This window comes from Camelina sativa, chromosome 2, assembly GCF_030686135.1.
Source record: "Camelina sativa cultivar CO46 ecotype springtype chromosome 2, ASM3068613v1".
Classification (NCBI taxonomy): Eukaryota; Viridiplantae; Streptophyta; class Magnoliopsida; order Brassicales; family Brassicaceae; genus Camelina; species Camelina sativa.
Window position 1 is genome coordinate 17,396,337 of NC_141881.1, and position 18,817 is coordinate 17,415,153.

At 32.0% G+C, this 18,817-nt stretch overlaps 3 protein-coding genes across 3 annotated transcripts; all 3 read left to right on the plus strand.

Moving 5' to 3' along the window:
• The first annotated feature begins 233 nt into the window (after positions 1-233).
• LOC147948778 (replication protein A 70 kDa DNA-binding subunit E-like) lies at positions 234-2,396 on the plus strand. Its single transcript, XM_087468507.1, has 9 exons — positions 234-413; positions 492-765; positions 835-946; positions 1,034-1,162; positions 1,251-1,359; positions 1,469-1,570; positions 1,659-1,816; positions 1,916-2,036; positions 2,121-2,396. Exons 1-9 carry the CDS (start codon positions 234-236, stop codon positions 2,394-2,396), a joined length of 1,461 nt encoding a protein of 486 aa, XP_087324633.1.
• A 1,857-nt stretch (positions 2,397-4,253) lies between these two features.
• Positions 4,254-9,155, plus strand: LOC147948779 (uncharacterized). Its single transcript, XM_087484739.1, has 2 exons — positions 4,254-5,163; positions 5,311-9,155. The coding sequence occupies exons 1-2, from the start codon at positions 4,296-4,298 to the stop codon at positions 7,584-7,586; spliced, it is 3,144 nt and encodes a 1,047-aa protein (XP_087340865.1). The 5' UTR covers positions 4,254-4,295; the 3' UTR covers positions 7,587-9,155.
• Positions 7,602-8,216, plus strand: LOC147948780 (uncharacterized). The gene has a single exon (XM_087487529.1). The coding sequence runs from the start codon at positions 7,617-7,619 to the stop codon at positions 8,214-8,216; it is 600 nt and encodes a 199-aa protein (XP_087343655.1). The 5' UTR covers positions 7,602-7,616.
• Positions 9,156-18,817: the final 9,662 nt, after the last annotated feature.

An 18,817-nucleotide genomic window follows, 5' to 3' on the forward strand; every position in this document is an offset into this window, starting at 1 on the left:
AGTCATTCATAAATGCTAAATCGTTCAAATTAAAAATTCCAAATTTAAAAAATACTCTTTTTAGCTTAAAACAAAAAGGGAAGTATTCTACTTAGCAGCAAAAAAGAAAATAGGAAAGCTTCCAAATTCTAAATTAGGCGTATTTGTATAAATAGGCATCTAAAACAGAGAATCTTTCAAAACTCCAAAACTTTTCCAATCGTCGACGTCCTCTTCAAGCTCATTGAATTACAATGGTACCTGCAACTTCTCCTCCTTCAGCTCCATTACTTCCCTCCTTGGTTCTTGATGAGTTATCAAAAGGGTTTACTAACAAAGAAATTGTTGTTAGGATCATCCACGTATGGGAAGCACGCAATCCTAAAAAAGGTGGCTTACTTATGGGGTTTGAACTGCTTCTCATAGACCAGAAGGTACTTGAGTTTCTTTTTTAAAAAGGTTTCATTATTCTCATAAGTAAACACTCTCATAGTTGACAATTTATTGTACAGTCAACTTTGATCCAAGCATTCATTACGGCAAACCGAGTAGCCTACTACGAGGAAAATCTCAAACCTGGAGTTGTCTACACAATTAAAAATTTCTTGGTAGCTAACAACAAAAAAAGCTACAGAGTATCTCCACACAAGTTTCTGATCCAGTTTACCCAACAAACAAGTCTGAATGAGGTTATTGATGTTGGCGAACTGATTGAAAGACAAAAGTTTAGGATTCGTTCTTTTGCAGAATTTGAAGAAGCTGTTGACATGAACGAAGACCTATTTGGTAAATATACGTTGCTTATATGTTTGTAATAATATCACCATGTTCTAACTCTAAATTTGATCGACCTAGATGCTATTGGAAAACTGGTCCTCATCAATGATCACAGCTTCAGCAACATAACTGATGAGCAACCAAGCGGTGTGATTAAAGGCAAAATAGAAGTTCACCTACAACTAAGGGAGTAAGCAACTTCTTCCCTAAACTCTAGCAACTGAAAATCTATCTCTGTTACCCTAACTACCCTTTGTCTTTCTATGTTTTCAAACAGTGGACCAGTAGTTCGTCTCACCCTATGGGACAATGTTGCCTTCAACTTCCGGAAAAGATTGACGAAACATGTCACTAAACCTGTCGTGCTCCTCGCTACTACTGTGAACCCAAGGACAATTAAAGTTTCGTAATCTCAATCCTATAACTACCATTGCTTATTCTGCTATCTATCTGTCCAAGTTTAATCTTGCTATATGAACGTATTGCATAACCAGCACAATTAATTTGCATGATGCTGATATGTTTTGTCTCTCCTCCACCTCTTCCACAAGGATTTTTATCGACAATGATGTTGATCTAACTACTGAATACTTGACATGGTATGTACGCTCACTCACATACTTATAATGTGTTCAAGTTGTAAATTAATCTATGATAATATCTTCACTAAGATGCATGTATTTATTTTCCAAGGTTGGGGGAAGAAGGAAAGAACGCATCTGTTGTCGTCAACAACTTCACCTCAGAAGTTGTAAAGCCTGAACCAGTCACCATTAGCGGACTCTACCAATTTCTGAAAAACGACACTCCACAGGTATTTCCATTCTAAATTATACTGATCAGTTTACTGGTTCGTTCTAAATTTTGAAGAATTGGTCTCTTACAAATATACCATGTAGCAGAAAGCCCTTTTTTCCTGCATTGCTACGATCGTAGAAATATCACCTCACTATGGCTGGCACTACATTGCATGTACTAAATGTGCATGTAAACTTGAGCAAGGAGACACGACCTTGGAATGTAAGACGTGCAACAACAAAAATGCTGTTGGTGTTGTCAGGTTTGCAAATTCCTTTATGATATGCTTTTTATTGATGCACAAAAAACCAAAAAATAAATAAAAAACAGCTAACATAAACAATAAATGGTTAAATAACAGGTATCGAGTCGAGCTATCTGTCTGTGACAATGACAATGTTGCAACTTTTGTACTTTTCGACCGTGATGCTACTAAACTAACTGGTATGAGAGCTGCAGAAATATTGGAAGCCTCTATGCAGGTAGACTTTACTCATCAAATATTAATTTTTCTCCACCAAATAATTTCCTATATACAGTATTTAATCACTGTGTTTTCTTTGTAGGGTGATGATAATGGTGTCATAGACAATCATACTTCAATACCACAATGTTTGTTAGATGTTGTAGGCCACACTTATAAATTTCAAGTAACACTTACTCCCTATAACTTCATTGCTACCCGCCAAACAATCACAGTTTCACGTATCTTTGAGGAAGTTACTGGTGATGACGAGAAATCTCTTCAAGACGAAACAGCTGGTGATGACGATGATAATGATGACGATAACGACGACACGGTTGGCAGCAAGCACAAAGAAAAACGTATGCGTCATGCATGACTTAGATTTACAGCAACATCCTCAATACATTAATTAGCACTGCTTTCTAAATTTTCTTGCATCGAAAACTTTAATAGTTAGTTTTAATCTTGGTTTTTCCGAATTTTTAATTGCTCTTGGGATTTCAATATAATAAGCTTTTAATTCTACATTTTTAATTAATGCCAAATTCTATTTCTGAATCTTTAATTGCTCTTGCGATTTCAAAATAATAGTTCCCAATTTTGTTTTTACTTATATATCCATGTTTTAGCTTCAAGGTTGTCCAAAGCTCATGTCATGCAATTCACCACAATTGGTGTAAGCTAAGAATATTCTTAATACCGCATAAAGCAGCAAAAAAATAATTAAAATCAAAATTCTCTATTTAAAATATGCATGAACCATGTTTTAGCTTCAACGTTGTCCAAAGCTCATGTCATGCACTTCACCACAATTGGTGTAAGCTAAGAATAAAGAATTCTTAATGGCTTATAAAGCAGAAAAATAATTAAAATCAGAATTGTCTAATTAAAAATATGCAGAGAGAGTGTTTTTATTATTTAATCAGTAAACACGCTTAACCCCTCTAATGGAAACATTCTATATTTATCAGAAATAGAAATTTTTGTAAATTTCCATAACTAAAAGACTAAAACGCTTTAACCCCTCTAATGGAAACATTCTATATATATATCAGAAATAGAAATTTTTGTAAATTTCCAAAACTAAACCGACAGACACCCACGCCACATCTATATATTCGAACAACCATCTCCACTAGAAACATTGTTTCAAAATAAACTACACCAAACGGTGATGGTTTCTCAACAGCGTGGGAGGAAGAAACGAACTGATGCAGCTGCCTAGGTCAAAATCGTCTATTATAACTGTGAGTTGCCAACAACTTATGTTTGTCTTTAAAAACTCAAGCACTCCATATGAGAAAAATACAAAAACTTAAAAAGTTTTGTTTTCCCCTTTTGTCAAACAGGTAGATGTGATGTTTGCTTCAAATATGGTAAAGGCAATTCTCAATGAAGGAAGAAAAAAACAAACTCCATCAAAATAACATATTTTCTAAATAGTTGTGCAATACATGTTTAACCTTATTTTTTTCTAATCACAGTTGGCCAAAAAAGCACTCGAGCAATGCGGAGAGCCATTTTGAAAACCAAAAGAGAGTTTAGGAAAAACAATGGTACTCTCAAACTCATAATCACTAACAATTCTAACTTCACCGTATTAATATTACAGAGAACTCAATACAATAATTATATTCGAAACAGGGATTCAACCTTCAATTGCGTCAACATCCCAGCCCCCTAGAAGAAGAAGAACACGAAGAAGTAAGTAAATAAACAAATTCCACATTGTAAACAACTTAATATCATGTATTGATGTATCTAACTGAAATTGACCTTCTTGCTTGCACACAACTTTGGCTCCAACGAAGAGCCGGGTGATATTTTCCATTGCCCTTACTGCGATGCTTTAGTCTGGCATTCAGAAAAAACTGGGGTAGATCCAGATACTGGGAACCCGTTATACACAATTTGTTGTCAACAAGGCCGTGTAAAACTGCCACCAGTAAGACCACCACCGCCTGTACTTGAAGAACTTCTAGAAAAGAACACCACTTTCCAGAATAATATAAGAGTATACAATGCTATATTGGCGTTCACATCAATCGGAGCAAATATAGATCACACAGTTTCATCTGGAAAAGGTCCCCCTACATTTAGAATACAAGGGCAAAATTATCATCGCATTGGTTCTCTTCTTCCTATGCCAGACAATCCGCCTAGGTTTCTCCAGTTGTACATTGTCGACACAGCAAACGAAGTATCAAACCGCATCAAGTCTTTACCGCGAACTCCCTCAGGTGTCGAAGAAAATGTTGTCAAGCAATTGATTGACATGTTAGATTCAAACAACCATCTTTTCCAAATTTTCCGTAGAGCTCGAGATCAGTACGAGTCAAACAATGCAGAAGAGTTTAACATAAGGCTAATAGCACATCAAGGGAAAGAAAGACAATATGATTTGCCAGACACCAACGAGGTTGTTGGTTTAATAGTCGGTGATATGTCAACAACTACCGGTCACAGAGATGTTATATTACAATTTCAGTCTAACCATTTGCAACAAATAAATGACGACCATCCTTTGTATATGTCCTTGCAGTATCCATTGCTTTTCCCTTACGGTGAGATTGGTTTCCACACTAAGATACCTTATGTTGTAGCTGAAGCTAGACAACGGAAAAAGTCATTCATAAGCATAAGAGAGTTTTACGCTTATCAGATCCAAACCCGGCTAACAGAAGGGAAGACGATTATAAAAGCAGGTCGTTTATTACATCAGTATGTTGTAGATGCATACACAGCTATTGAGGCGGAAAGGTTGAGGTGGAACAGAAACAACCAAGAGACTCTAAGAGCAGATTTGTACAACAACGTGTACGACGCAGTTGGTAAAGGAGATACCGATGCAAGAATACATGGAAAAAGAGTGATCCTACCTTCAAGCTTTACTGGAGGCCCGCGATATATGATAGAAAAATATCATGATGCGATGGCTATATGTCGTACATATGGAAATCCAGATTTGTTCATAACTATGACTGCCAATCCAAACTGGAAAGAGATAAACGAGCATTTAGAAGCATGTGGTGGTGGTTCAGGAAATGATAGACCTGATATTGAATGTCGAGTTTTCAAAATGAAATTAGAGCAATTGCTAGCAGATTTCAAGAAAGCAACATTCTTCAAACCAAACATTGCAGGTATGTATGAGTAATCTTGCCTTTTTGTTAGCGTAAGAATTCATAAATTTGTCATTCTTCATATCTTCATAATAGCCTCACATTTAAAATGTAGAAAAAGTCTCAATTTTATATTACATTGACTCATAACATATTTTTAATCTACAGTGATCCACAAAATAGAATTCCAAAAGCGCGGGTTGCCACATGCACACATACTGCTTTGGTTGGATGGGGCATCAAGAATCCCAGCAATCAATGAAGTTGATGCAATAATCTCCGCTGAATTGCCACAAAAAAATAACGACCCAGAAGGGTTTGAGCTTGTGGAAAGACACATGATGCACGGTCCTTGTGGATTGGATAGACCAAAATCACCCTGCATGAAGAACAAGGAATGTTCAAAGAAATATCCAAGAAAATTTACAGAGCATACATCGATTGACAAATCTGGTTACATAACATATCGTTGGCGTCGGGATGAAAATAACTTTGTTATCAAGGGAGGAACAAGATTGGATAATCGCTTTGTTATTCCACACAACTTGGCTATTCTTAAAAAATACCAAGCTCATATAAATGTGGAGTGGTGCAACAGAACAAATGCTGTTAAATACCTATTCAAATACATTACAAAGGGTGTTGATAAAGCAACCATTGTGATAGAAAAGGGTCCCAATGCCTCAGGAAACACTCAAGATAATGGACCAACAAAGAGACCAAGAGACGAGATAAAAGAATACCTTGACTGTCGATACTTATCTGCTTGTGAAGCAATGTGGCGAACGTTTGGATACCACATACACCAAAGGAAACCTGCAGTTCAGAAACTTATAATCCATCTACCTGGACAACAAAGCCTAACTTTTAAAGCTACAGCTGATCTCAGTCAAGTCCTGTCTAGAGAAAATATTGGGAGAACAATGTTTACAGCGTGGATGGAAAAAAACGAAGAATGTGAAGAGGCTCGGGAGTTAACTTATTTGGAATTTCCTACAAAATTTACTTGGGACGACGACAAAAAAGTCTGGATGGAACGACAACGGATAGGGATTTCAACAATAGGAAGAATAGTCAACATTCACCCAGCATCAGGGCAATTATACTATCTAAGGATACTAATCAATAAAATAAGAGGACCAAGAAGTTTTGACGAAATACTAACAGTCGATGGTCAAAGATATGAAGATTTTAAATCAGCATGCTATGCTCGCGGTTTACTAGACTCTGACTCCGAATGGCATGATGCAATGGATGAAGCTATACAATGGGCTACACCTTATCAACTACGACAACTATTTGTTTTATTATTGATATATTGCGAAGTGGGCAGTCCAATAAAATTATGGGAACGCTGTTGGAAATCACTCGGTGAAGACATGCCTTACAAACAACGCAAGATTTTCAACTTTCAAAGGCTACACCTAGAAGAGCCTGATATTCAAAAGTATACTTTGATTGAGATAGAGAAGATAATGCACCAGTATGAACACACACTAACTGAGTTCAAAGATATGCCACAACTAGATGTCGACGTGTTAAAAGATCTAGGTAACAGCCTGTTAACTGAAGAATCAGGATACAATGTACAAAAGGGGAAAAAAGACCACAAAAAACTTCTGAGCAGTCTAAATGTTCAGCAAAAGCAGGTTTATGATGCAGTTATGGAGTCAGTTGAAAATGGTTTGGGAAAATTATTCTTCCTTTATTGTCCCGGTGGAACAGGAAAAACGTACCTTTATTCGACCATCATTTCTAAGTTGAGATCAGAAAGAAAAGTTGTTCTCCCTGTCGCTTCATCAGGAATCGCAGCATTGCTTCTACCTGCAGGAAAAACGGCACATTCACGCTTTAAAATACCCATGGATCTTAATGAAGATTCATTATGTCATATAAAGCCAGGAACGATGTTAGCAGAACTAATAGAGAAAACTGATCTTATCATATGGGATGAGGCGCCCATGGCACATCGGTACGCATTTGAGGCGGTTGACAGAAAATTACGAGACTTGATGTCCATGAAAAAATCAGAAGCTAAAGACCAACCTTTTGGAGGCAAGACTGTAATACTAGGTGGGGACTTCAGACAAACACTACCAGTTATTCCACAAGGTTCTCGAGCTGATACAGTATTAGCATCAATTAAACAATCATACTTGTGGGACTCTTGCAAAGTTTTCTCCCTAAAAAAGAACATGAGACTTCAAGAATCACAAGCAAACTTCGCTGCATGGCTGCTTAGTGTTGGAGATGGAACTGCACCTACAAGTGAGGCAAAAGATGTCAACGAAGATGATGGTCAGATGGTAGTCGTTGATCCCAAATTCATAATGCAATCAACTGGAGATCATTTACAAGATATTTTTAAAGCCACAAATGCAGAGAACAAGTTATCAAAAAGTACATATGCAAGCGTTACAGAGAGAGCAATCCTAACTCCATGAAATGAGACAGTTGATGAGATTAATGCATACATGTTAGAACATCTACCAGGAACATCAAAGGAGTATCTCAGCTCAGACAGTATGGGCAAGGGTGACACAGTAACTACTGACTTCGAGTCTCTATATACGGTTGAGTATTTAAACTCATTAGAGTTCCCAGGACTACCAAAACATCAGTTGGCTTTGAAAGTAGGAGCTCCAATAATGCCGATTCGCAACATTAACCAAAAAGAAGGTCTATGCAATGGCACAAGATTAATTGTAACACGCTTGGGAAAAAGACTGATTAAGGGTGAAATAGTCACGGGCACACACGCTGGTCATAAAGTGATTTTGCCACGAATAATCTTATCGCCACCTGACTCAAAGCATCCTTTCACACTTCGAAGACGTCAATTCCCAATCAGAGTATGCTATGCAATGACAGTTAACAAAAGCCAAGGACAAAGCTTAAAATCAGTTCTTCTCTATTTGCCTCAACCAGTTTTCAGTCATGGTCAGCTGTATGTGGCACTCTCACGTGAAACATCTCCTTCAGGTTTAAGCATTCTAAAACCCCATAATGATGCCGAGAAGACAGTAAAAAACATTGTCTACAAGGAAATATACAACGGGCTACCTAGAAATTAAGGCCAGATCCGATATTCCATTCTATATGTTTAAAGAGAAATCAACTTCAGTTTTGGTTTGGATTAATGTATTTCTTTCTGTAAAGAGTTATGGACTAATTGCTCATAAAAGCAAGTAATAAAAACCAAAGACACAGAACCTCTGAACCAATCTTAAGTCAAAAGGAAGAGCAAATATATATAACGTGAAGCAAGATTTAGACGTTAATAAGAAAGAAGCATAGATGGATGAACAACTAACTTAACCAAAAGACATAACCAATACTAACAAATTCTCCAACAGACAGTAATCAGATTAATCCCTAATTCATTTAATTAAAAGGGAAGAAGAAGACGAAGATTGAAAAAAGAAGCTTACAGTGCTTTCAAACGAATTCCCAATTCCCAATTGATATGATGATTTATCTAAACCTCGCCCTTCTTGGTAGTCTCGGCAGCCAACCTCATCCATTTCCATAATGTGTCCTTAATCGAACCAATCGTATTTGCCACCAAAACAATATTAATAATAGGATTAGGATGCGAATATCGGATAGAGAATAAAAGAAGAAGACAGGGGCAGGAGAAACATAAGGATTAAACTCAGTCAATTTCGATTTTGAAATCTAATAACCAAAAAAAACAAAGGAATCATTACCGGAGAGGTTTTATCACCGGATCTGATATGAATAGATGCTTCAGCGGAACGGTTAGGGTTCTTGAAGTTTCGTACATCAGGTGGGAGGGTACAGGGAAGGAGATGCGATTGGAGGCGATCCTCCAGCGTCGACATGAGACCAGCCATAAGCTGCCTGCGCGTGGGTGACACGTACGGGTAATCCATGAATTTCCGGTGGAGATAATCGTCCATGGACTAGGATTGAGCTCGAACTCTGAGTTTGTTTGAGAATCGCGATGTGTTTGTTCGAGTTGGAGTTAACGGCGAGAGAGAAGAAGAGTAGAGAGTGTTGCAAAATATTTTGGACATCGTTTATATGTGGCTATGATTAAATCACATGACTTCTACATTTATAATACCACACTAAAGTTTCTTTAAATATTTGCATTTAACACACGTGTACTTTTATTGGTAGTTTTTTTTTCTTTTTTGGTATAAACTATAGTACTTATTTCTAATGTTTTGTAAACATTTTTATAAATGTTTTACTAATAGGCTAATAAGAAAATGTAACATTTTTAAATTTGATATTTCTAATAGTTAGCAAGAGAAATTGACAAATCATATTTCTATAACATTATTCCTATAATTCTACTATTAATATATTTTTATTCAAATTAAAATTTTAAATAAAAATTAAAAAATAAATGATAAAATTTTAATTTTTTAAAAAATGAAAAATTGAATTAAAAGAAAGTAGAAATTAATTTTATTATTAGATATTAATGTATAGCTATTAAACAAAATAAGCTTATAAATATATAAAAACAAATTATAAAAATATACCCGCGCATAGCGCAGGTTCAAAACCTAGTTATACTAAATAAAAGTAGGAGCTATAAGCTTCTAAGACTGTCTACCTAAGCTTTAAAACAACCAATAGGGATTCAACATATCACTAATTAACATTTTTAAAATTTTGCAGAATTTTATATATTAAGAATTATTTTAAACAACCTATCAGGATTTGACATGTCATTCATTAACATTTTCTAAATTTCTAGTATTTTTTAGAAAAAGGAAAATTTTAAATTTATGGAAATAAAAAAACTATGTACAACATCCCACATTGGCTAGAAATTTTTTAGACAATGGTTCAAACAAGTATAAATAAGATTAATATGCTTCCAACAACGAATGAGCAGGAAAGCTTGATTTATCATGCGTCAAAGTTTAAAAGTTTTATTCGGTTTGATCCGGTTTTTTATTTGATCAAACTAAAACTTTAAAAAGTTTCAAAAAAATATTATAATATTTAAATTTTTAAAAATTTTAAATTGAAAATTTTAAAAGCTCTTAGCTTTTAACATTATAATTTTAAAATTTTAATAGTTTAAAATATTATAAATATTGAAACTTTTTAAAAGATTCAAATATTATATTTGAATCTTTTAAAAATTTAAAATATTATAAATATCGAAACTTCTAAAAATTTTAGCTTTAATTATAATTTATAAATTTTAAAAATTTCTTAACATTTAAAAGGTTTTTAAAACCTAAGCTTTAAAACAACCAATAAGGATTCAACATGTCATTAATTAACATTTTTAGAAATTTGCAGAATTATATATATTAAGAATTACTTCAAACAACCTATGAGGATTTGACATGTCATTCACTAACATTTTCTAAATTTCCAGAATTTTTTAGAAAAAAGAAAATTTTAAATTTATGGAAATAAAAAAACTATGTACAATATCCCACATTGGCTAGAAATTTTTTAGAAAATGGTTCAAACCAGTATAAATAAGATTAATATGTTTCCAACAACGAATGAGCACGAAAACTTGATTTATCAGGTGTCCAAGTTTAAAAGTTTTATTCGGTTTGATCCTGTTTTTTATTTGATCAAACTAAAACTTTAAAAATTTTACAAAAATATTATAATATTTAATTTTTAAAAAATTTTAAATATTATAAATATTGAAATTTTAAAAGCTCTTAGCTTTTAAAAAGTTTTTAAATATTATAATTTTCAACTTTTAATAGTTTAAAATATTACAAATATTGAAACTTTTAAAAATGTTCAAATATTATATTCGAACCTTTTAAAAGTTTAAAATATTATAAATATTGAAATTTCTAAAAGCTTTTTAAAAAATCTAAATTTATAAATTTTAAAAATTTTAAATGTTAGAAATATTGAAACTTTTTAAAAGGTTCAAATATTAAAATATTTAAACTTTATAGAATGTTTTAAAATATTACAATTACTTAACCTCCATAGAAATTTTAAGATAGTATATCTATACTAATAAAAAGTTGAAGCTATAAACTCCTAAAAACTATATACCAATAAGAATTAGATATTTCGCTAAGAAATTTTTTGGACATATAGTAGTAATCTATATTATTATGATTTTTTAGGAAAAAAAATAAAAGCTATAGAAGTAAAAGAAATATGTACAAAGTCCCACATCGGCTAGAAAATTTTAGACAATGGTTGAGAACCATTATAAATAAAAATAATATGTTTTTAACTATAAATTTATCAGGTTTGCTTGATTTATGCTTATTTATCTGGTTTCCAAATTTAAAAGTTATTTGATTTATTTTAGCAAATTAAAATTTTTAAAGGTTTAAATATTTATTATATAATGTTTAGAAATATTATAAATACCTCCATAAAAATGTCAAAATATTATAACTATTTAAACTCTATAAAAAGTAAAAGTGTCAAGAATATTTAACTCTAAAAAAATGTTACAGATAATTAAATTACATCTAAATTTTGAATTATTTTAAATATTTAACCTCTTTTACAAATTTAAAAGTTTAAGAATTACAAAATATTATATATCAAATTTTTTAATATATTGAAAATATCTTAATTATCTCCGTTTGTATTTTATATCTCTTATGAGCTGTAAAACATGTTTTTGTGTATGAATTTACAGATGATTTGATACGTTTGCAGTAAAAAGAATTATTTCTAAGTCTAAGAAAGAAGTATTTACGTCGCAAGACCTTGATTTGATGTTATTTGAGTTTAAAGAAGAAGGATCGACGAAAAGCACAAATATTGTTTTTACTCTACATGTGTTCATATTACTTTCTCTGAAAGTAAGGATTTTGGTTTGAGAAGTAGATGGATGAAATTATCAATAATTGAGTGCATATGTTGACTATGCTGGTTTTCATGAATTGCACAATTTTTTATGAGAAAAAAATGATTTTGTTTTTGGAGTTTGATGGGTTAACAAGTTGTGTGGTAGTCTAAAAAAAAGTTTTTTCAGTGAAAGAATGTGAAAAAGTTGATGAGGAAGAACAAGAAGAAGAGTATAACAAATAACTGGTTGGTAAAAGTAACGATGACAATTACCATAAAATTTGACAATGAAAATGACAAGAAAGAATATGAAGAATAAGAAAACATTAAATAAAAAACATGAAAACATAGGTGATAGCGATCAATTAAATATGAAAAATGAGATAAATTCATAATTATAAATTTGTTTCATTTTTCTGGTGGCCAAAGAAATGGTTTAAGATATGTGAGGTCACCAGTTTGATCCGCCTCGCCTGAACGTCGAGTTAGATTCATGATTTTTTTATCAGATTTGATTTTAAAACACAACTAATTTTTATATTTTTAAAAATTGTGTATAAGAAATTTAATTTTTTCCTTAATAGTAATTTAAAGTTTTCTGTAAGATAACATTTCATTACCGTCATCAATCATATATAATTTTTATCAAAATATGTCAAATAAACCCACGCGTAGCGTGGATTCAAAACCTAGTATATACTAATAAAAAGTAGAAGTTATAAGTTTCTAAGGCTGTCCACCTATGATTTAAAACCTCCAATTGTAATAAGACATGTCACTCGTTAACATTTTTTCAAATTTCCAAAATTTTTTATATTAAAAATTATTTTAAAACAACCTATCAGAATTTGACATGTCATTCATTAACATTTTTTTTAATTTCCAGAATTTTTTAGAAAAAGGAAAATTTTAAATTTATGGAAATAAAAAGACCATGCACAATATCCCACATCGGCTAGAAAAGTAGACAATGGTTCAGAACCAGTATAAATAAGATTAATATGCTTCCAACAAATGAGCAGAAAAACTTGATTTATTAAGCGTCCAAGTTTAAAAGTTATTCGGTTTGATCCGGTTTTTTCTTTGATCAAATTAAAACTTTAAAAACTTTCAAAAAAAATATTATCATATTGAATTTTTTAAAAAGTTTAAATATTATAAATATTGAAACTTTTAAAAGTTCTTAGCTTTTAAAAAGTTTTTAAAATAGTTTAAAATATTATAAATATTGAAATTTTTAAAAGGTTCAAATATTATATTTTGAAAACTTTTAAAACTTCAAAATCTTATGATCTTTAAATTAACCATTGAATTTTCGTCTTCATCATTGGCGGGGTTCACGGGACGGGTTGTCACATAATTGAAACGATTCGACCCATTTTTTTAATAATAATAATAATATAATACAATATATAATTAAGCATTTCATACTACTTAATTAACCAACCCAAACCACAACTCAACATTTGACCAGCAAAAACATTAAGCACAGCGGAAACATACCAATAATACAAAACCAGCAAAATCATCAATACATTAACTTCCTAACCATTCTATCTAACAACCTAGCATATCTCTATCCAAGGTTCAAATGAAAACAATATAACCAACTACACACAAACGAGACCTTAGATCATCCTCCTCCTCATCGCCATGATTCCGCGTCACAAACCTGCACACCACAAACAACAATTGAGATGCGTAAGTATTATCACAAATACTTAGTGAGACAATCCTCCCATCTACTGGGCTATACACAAAAGCAACTGAGAAACCAATGCCTAACAAATAACAACCAAACACAAACAAACTAGGAAATCACGAAAACAAGCAACTTGGTGTCGACCGACACCAGGGAGGTGTCAATCGACACTGGCCAAACATGGTGTTGACCGACACCAACTTGGTGTTGATCGACACCGACTCCGCAGACACGTTCTGCTCGAAGCCAATCGTCGAAAATCTGCTTCCAATCATCTCCAATCCGTTTCAAACTCACCCAAAAGCTTCAGTAACCTCTAATAACCATAACACAACCACCACAAGCAAGAACAACACCACAAAACACAACAAATCAAGTAAACAAAGGATTCTCAGGCTTAGATAAGCCATGGTCATGCACTCACCTTATCAAGCTGATTCTAACAACAAATACAACCAGAAGAAATTCTCCTTGCGTCTGAAACAGTCCAGAAACGTCCTACAACAAGTAACACAACCAAAACCAACCTTGAAGCAAACTGGACAGAAACATCAGAAAAAACAATCTTAAAGAGGAAACCCTAAAAAAAAACCAACCGTTAACTATCAAATCCCTCCGGTAAAAAGCTATTCCCAGACGTCAAAATGCGTTCCACAAAATCTCGTGCCGATCAGAAATCAGACGAGACCACGATCTAAGTTAAAATCACCGATGGTCTCAATTCGCGTCTGAGAAAACGTGTCTCACGAAACTGCCAATAAATCATCGAATTTAAATCCCAATCCACTTCTGTAAAAAGGAGAATGACGATGAAAGACTTGAGAATAAATCTACTCCCACCGTTTCACAAAGAGTGTCATTTTGGAGAAAATTTTTTGTTTCACAAAGAATGTCATTTTACATTTCCAATGAGTGTTTTAATGCGAAATTCTCTTTTTTACCCCTAAACCCAAAGCTATTTTCATTGAGTTTAGATCATTAATCACTTATTAAATAGGGGCAAATATGTATAATTCAAACTTTTCTTAATTTGTGTGAAATATGTCAGAATGACACTCCTTGTGAAACAGAGGGAGTACAAAATTTCGTTACCTTTGACAACGATTTGATATATCGAAACTGTTTCTTCCCAAACCCTAACGATTCTGCTCATTCTCCTTTAATCTCCTTCACACCACAATATGCTCTCTCCTCTCTTTCTATCTCTTTCTTCCTCTCAACACAAGTATTGAATAACAGCCACGACCAAATAGAGAGAAGAGGCGTCCATATAATTATAAATACATCACTTAAGGATTTCCAAAAACTGGCTCTAAACCGGGTGAACTTAAACCAAACCGTGCAATTTTATGATTTCACATAAATTGATTGGTTCTTCTACTTTTCTTTGGGACACGGGTGTTACAAATTTTAAAATTTATTAGCTAATAAAAGGTTTCTAAAAAATATAATTTATAAATTTTAAAATTTTAAAATATTATAAATATTGAAACTTTTAAAAGGTTCAAATATTAAAAATATTTAAACTTCATTAAATGTTTGAAAATATTACAATTACTTCACCTCCATAGAAATTTTAAAATATTATATCTATACTAATAAAAATTTGAGGCTAAAAACTCCTAAAGGTGTTCATATAGGATTTAAAACAACCAATAAGAATTAGATATTTCACTAATTAACATTTTTGGAAATATAGTAGCAATCTATATTATTAAGAATTTTTAGAAGAAAAAAAATAAAATTTATAGAAATAAAAGATATATGATTTGATATTCTTGCAGTAAAATTTTTATTTTTAAGTCTAAGAAAGAAGGATTGACGTCGCAAAACCTTGAGTTGATGTTATTGAGTTTAAAGAAGAAAGATCGACGAAAAGCACAGATATTATTTTGACGAGGAAGAAGAAGAAAAAGAAGAAGAGTATAACGAAGAACAAGATAAAAGTAACGATGACAATTACCATAAAAATTTGACAATGAAAATAACAAGAAAGAATATGAAAAATAAGAAAAAATTGAATAAAAAATACAAAAACATAGGTGGTAGCGATCAATTAAATATGAAAAACGAGATAAATTCAAGATTACAAAATTATTTCATTTTTTTGGTGGTTAAAGAAATGGTTTAGAATATGCTCAAAGGGTTGAAGGGAAATAGTGCATCAAGCTGTTTTTATATTTTAAAAAATTGTGAGGTCACCAGTTTGATTTGCCTTGCTTGGACGTCGAGTTAAATTCATGATTTTTTTATCTGATTTGAATGTATAACACAACTTATTTTTATATTTTAAAAAATTGTGTATCTCTGAAATTTAAATTTTTATTTAATACTAATATAATTTATTTTTATAAGATAATATTTCATTAGTGTCATCAATCACATACTCCTATATTTCATAATATAAGATGTTTTAGAGAAATTTTTTTTGTTTCATAATATAAGATGTTTTCAAGTTATGCTACTTTTAGATTTGTTTAATATATTTTATTATGCAGTTTTATTTATGATTGGTTGAACTTTTTTTTAAGTGGTCATTTCTTATATTTTGAAACGGAGTGAGTATATATAATTTTTATAAAAATATATCAAATAAACCCACGCGTAATGTGGGTTCAAAACCTAGTCAATCTATATTAAATAAAAGTAGAAGCTATAAGCTTCTAAAGCCGTCCACATAGGATTTTAAACAACCAATAGTGATTAGACATGCCACCAATTAACATTTTTTAAAATTTCCAGAATTTTGTATATTCTGATTTTTTTAAATAACCAATCGGGATCAAACAACTCAATACTTAACATTTTTGAAATTATGTTAAATTTCTATATTAAAATACTTATAAATAAGTGTATTTACAACGTCCCACATCGGCTATAATTATTTTAGACAATGGCTGAGAACCACTATAAATAAGACTAATATGCTTCCAACTACGAATGACCAGGAAGCTTGATTTATCAGGCGTCCAAATTAAAAAAAATTTAAATATTATAATTATTGAAACTTTTAAAAAGTTCAAATATTATGAATATTTAAACTTTGTAATTTGCAATTTTGTAGTATTAAGGATTTTGGTTTGAAAAGTTTCAATACGTGTGGATCTAAAACCGAGTAAATATAAAGGTGAAAGTATCAATAACTGGGTGCATGTAGTGACTAAGTTGGTTCGTAAAATTGCACAAATTTTACGAGATAAGAGGCAATGATTTTGGTATTAGAGTTTGATTAATTAACAAGTTGTCTGGTAGTCTAAAAAAATGTTTTAAATGATTATTCAGTGGAAGAATGTGAGGAAGGTGATGAGGAAGAGAAAGAAGAAGGAGTATAATGAAGAACCGGACGGTAAAAGTAACGATGACATTTAATATGAAAATTTAACAACGAAAATGATGAGAAAGAATATGAGAGTAAGAAAACAGTAAAAAATAAATCATAAAAAACATAGGGAAAAATAAATCACGAAGACATAGATGCTGGTAGTCAATTAAATGTGAGAAAACAAGATTAATTCATGATTATAAAAATGGCTTCTTTGTCTGATGATCAAAGAAACGGTTTAGAATATGCTAGGTCACCAGTTCGATCCGCCTCGCCTGAACATCCAATTAATTTCATTATTCTTTTGATCAGATTTAAATTTTGAACACAAGTGACTTTTATATTTTTTAAAAATAAATATTTCACCAATCAATTGTAATTTAAAATCTTATATAAGCTAATATTTCATAATTGTGATCAAGCATATATAACTTTTACCAAAATATATCAAATAACCCACGCGTAGCGTGGCTTCAAAATCTAGTATAATAAAAGAAGAAGGTGTTTCTCTCCAGAGCATGACACATCAGCTTTTGTATTGAAACGGAGACTGACACATAAGAAGGTGTTTCTCTCCAGAGTATGACACATCCTCCCCATCTTGACCATCACTGTCCCCAGTGAGGTTGTCCTCATAATCATCATCTAGGAAAATAGCTTGAGCAGTCGCATAATCCTTGGGGTTTTGAACAGCTTTATCCGGTAGTTGATTGATCTTTGGTGCGGGTTGGTTGTTGTGGTGGCCTTCCAGGTATCGAACCTTTGTGTTGAGTGATTCGTACTTGGCATTGAGGTCATTGTATCCTGAGTCGATCTTGTTGCTCATTTCGGCGAATTGTTTCGCGATGTCCATAGAACATGTAGCCTGTTGCTGAATCATTTGCTGAATAAGACCACGCAACTCGGCTTCTTGTGACTGGTTCGGTGGACCTTGGTGTTGTTGGAACCCTGGTGGTTGGTTGTAGGTCCCTTGGTATTGTTGTTTAGGCGCATAGCCTTGGTTGTACTGGACAAAAGGCTTCTGTTGGGTCTGGTTCCCTTGAACTGCAGATGGGTATAAATTGTTTGGAGTCAAGTTTCATAATTTTTTTGATAATTCCAATGCTAATTTTGTGTTGATTTTGTTATTATTATTTACATTATCATATGATACTTGAGTTTTTGAATGTTTGTCTTTTTGTTTGGGGTTATTTGGTTTATGTAGTTGATGGATTGATCTTATTCCATGGGTGAAGTGAAGGACAAGAAAACACAAATAATATTTTTAGTTTATGATTTTATAAGAAAAATATGCAGCAAAAAAAATTTTTAAAATGAAAAACTAAAAACCAAAATAATATCAACAAACACAATAAAATCTATATTAAAGATGCAATTTAAATTTCATTTGAATATACCTATATTTTTCAAATATACATTTAATTTTATTGTTTTTATGAAAACTGAACATTTTGGATTCACTGTATTTACATCCAAAATCTTCAGTATTGTTTTAGACTTTTAGTAACTGAAGAATATTATTTTGAAGTAAAAAAAACAAGATTTATTTTTTAAGGTAGTAAAATGAAAATATATTCAGAAACAAAATATATTAAATCAAAAACTCAAGCTAATAACAAAAAGAAAAACAAAATTAACATTGAAATTATCAAAAACTTATGAAACTTAATTCCAAACAACATATATTAAATTATGAAAAACACAAAACAATAAAATAAAATAAAAAAACCAACATGCGGTATAGCTCGGGTTCCAACCTAGTTAGCCCTGGACAAAATACCCGAACCCGAAACCCGAACCTCGAACCCGATCCGAAATACCCGACCCGAACCCGTATCCAAAGTTCTAAAATACCCGAATTGGTATAGAAT

Bases quoted from the DNA above. Each gene is read 5' to 3' on its own strand.
- LOC147948780 (XM_087487529.1), top strand. From the start codon at position 7,617: ATGTTAGAACATCTACCAGGAACATCAAAGGAGTATCTCAGCTCAGAC.
- LOC147948779 (XM_087484739.1), top strand. From the start codon at position 4,296: ATGTTAGATTCAAACAACCATCTTTTCCAAATTTTCCGTAGAGCTCGA. The intron at 5,164-5,310 runs GTATGTATGAGT...TTTAATCTACAG, and splicing joins CTTCAAACCAAACATTGCAG to TGATCCACAAAATAGAATTC.
- LOC147948778 (XM_087468507.1), top strand. From the start codon at position 234: ATGGTACCTGCAACTTCTCCTCCTTCAGCTCCATTACTTCCCTCCTTG. The intron at 1,163-1,250 runs GTAATCTCAATC...TTGCATAACCAG, and splicing joins CCAAGGACAATTAAAGTTTC to CACAATTAATTTGCATGATG. The intron at 1,817-1,915 runs GTTTGCAAATTC...GTTAAATAACAG, and splicing joins AATGCTGTTGGTGTTGTCAG to GTATCGAGTCGAGCTATCTG.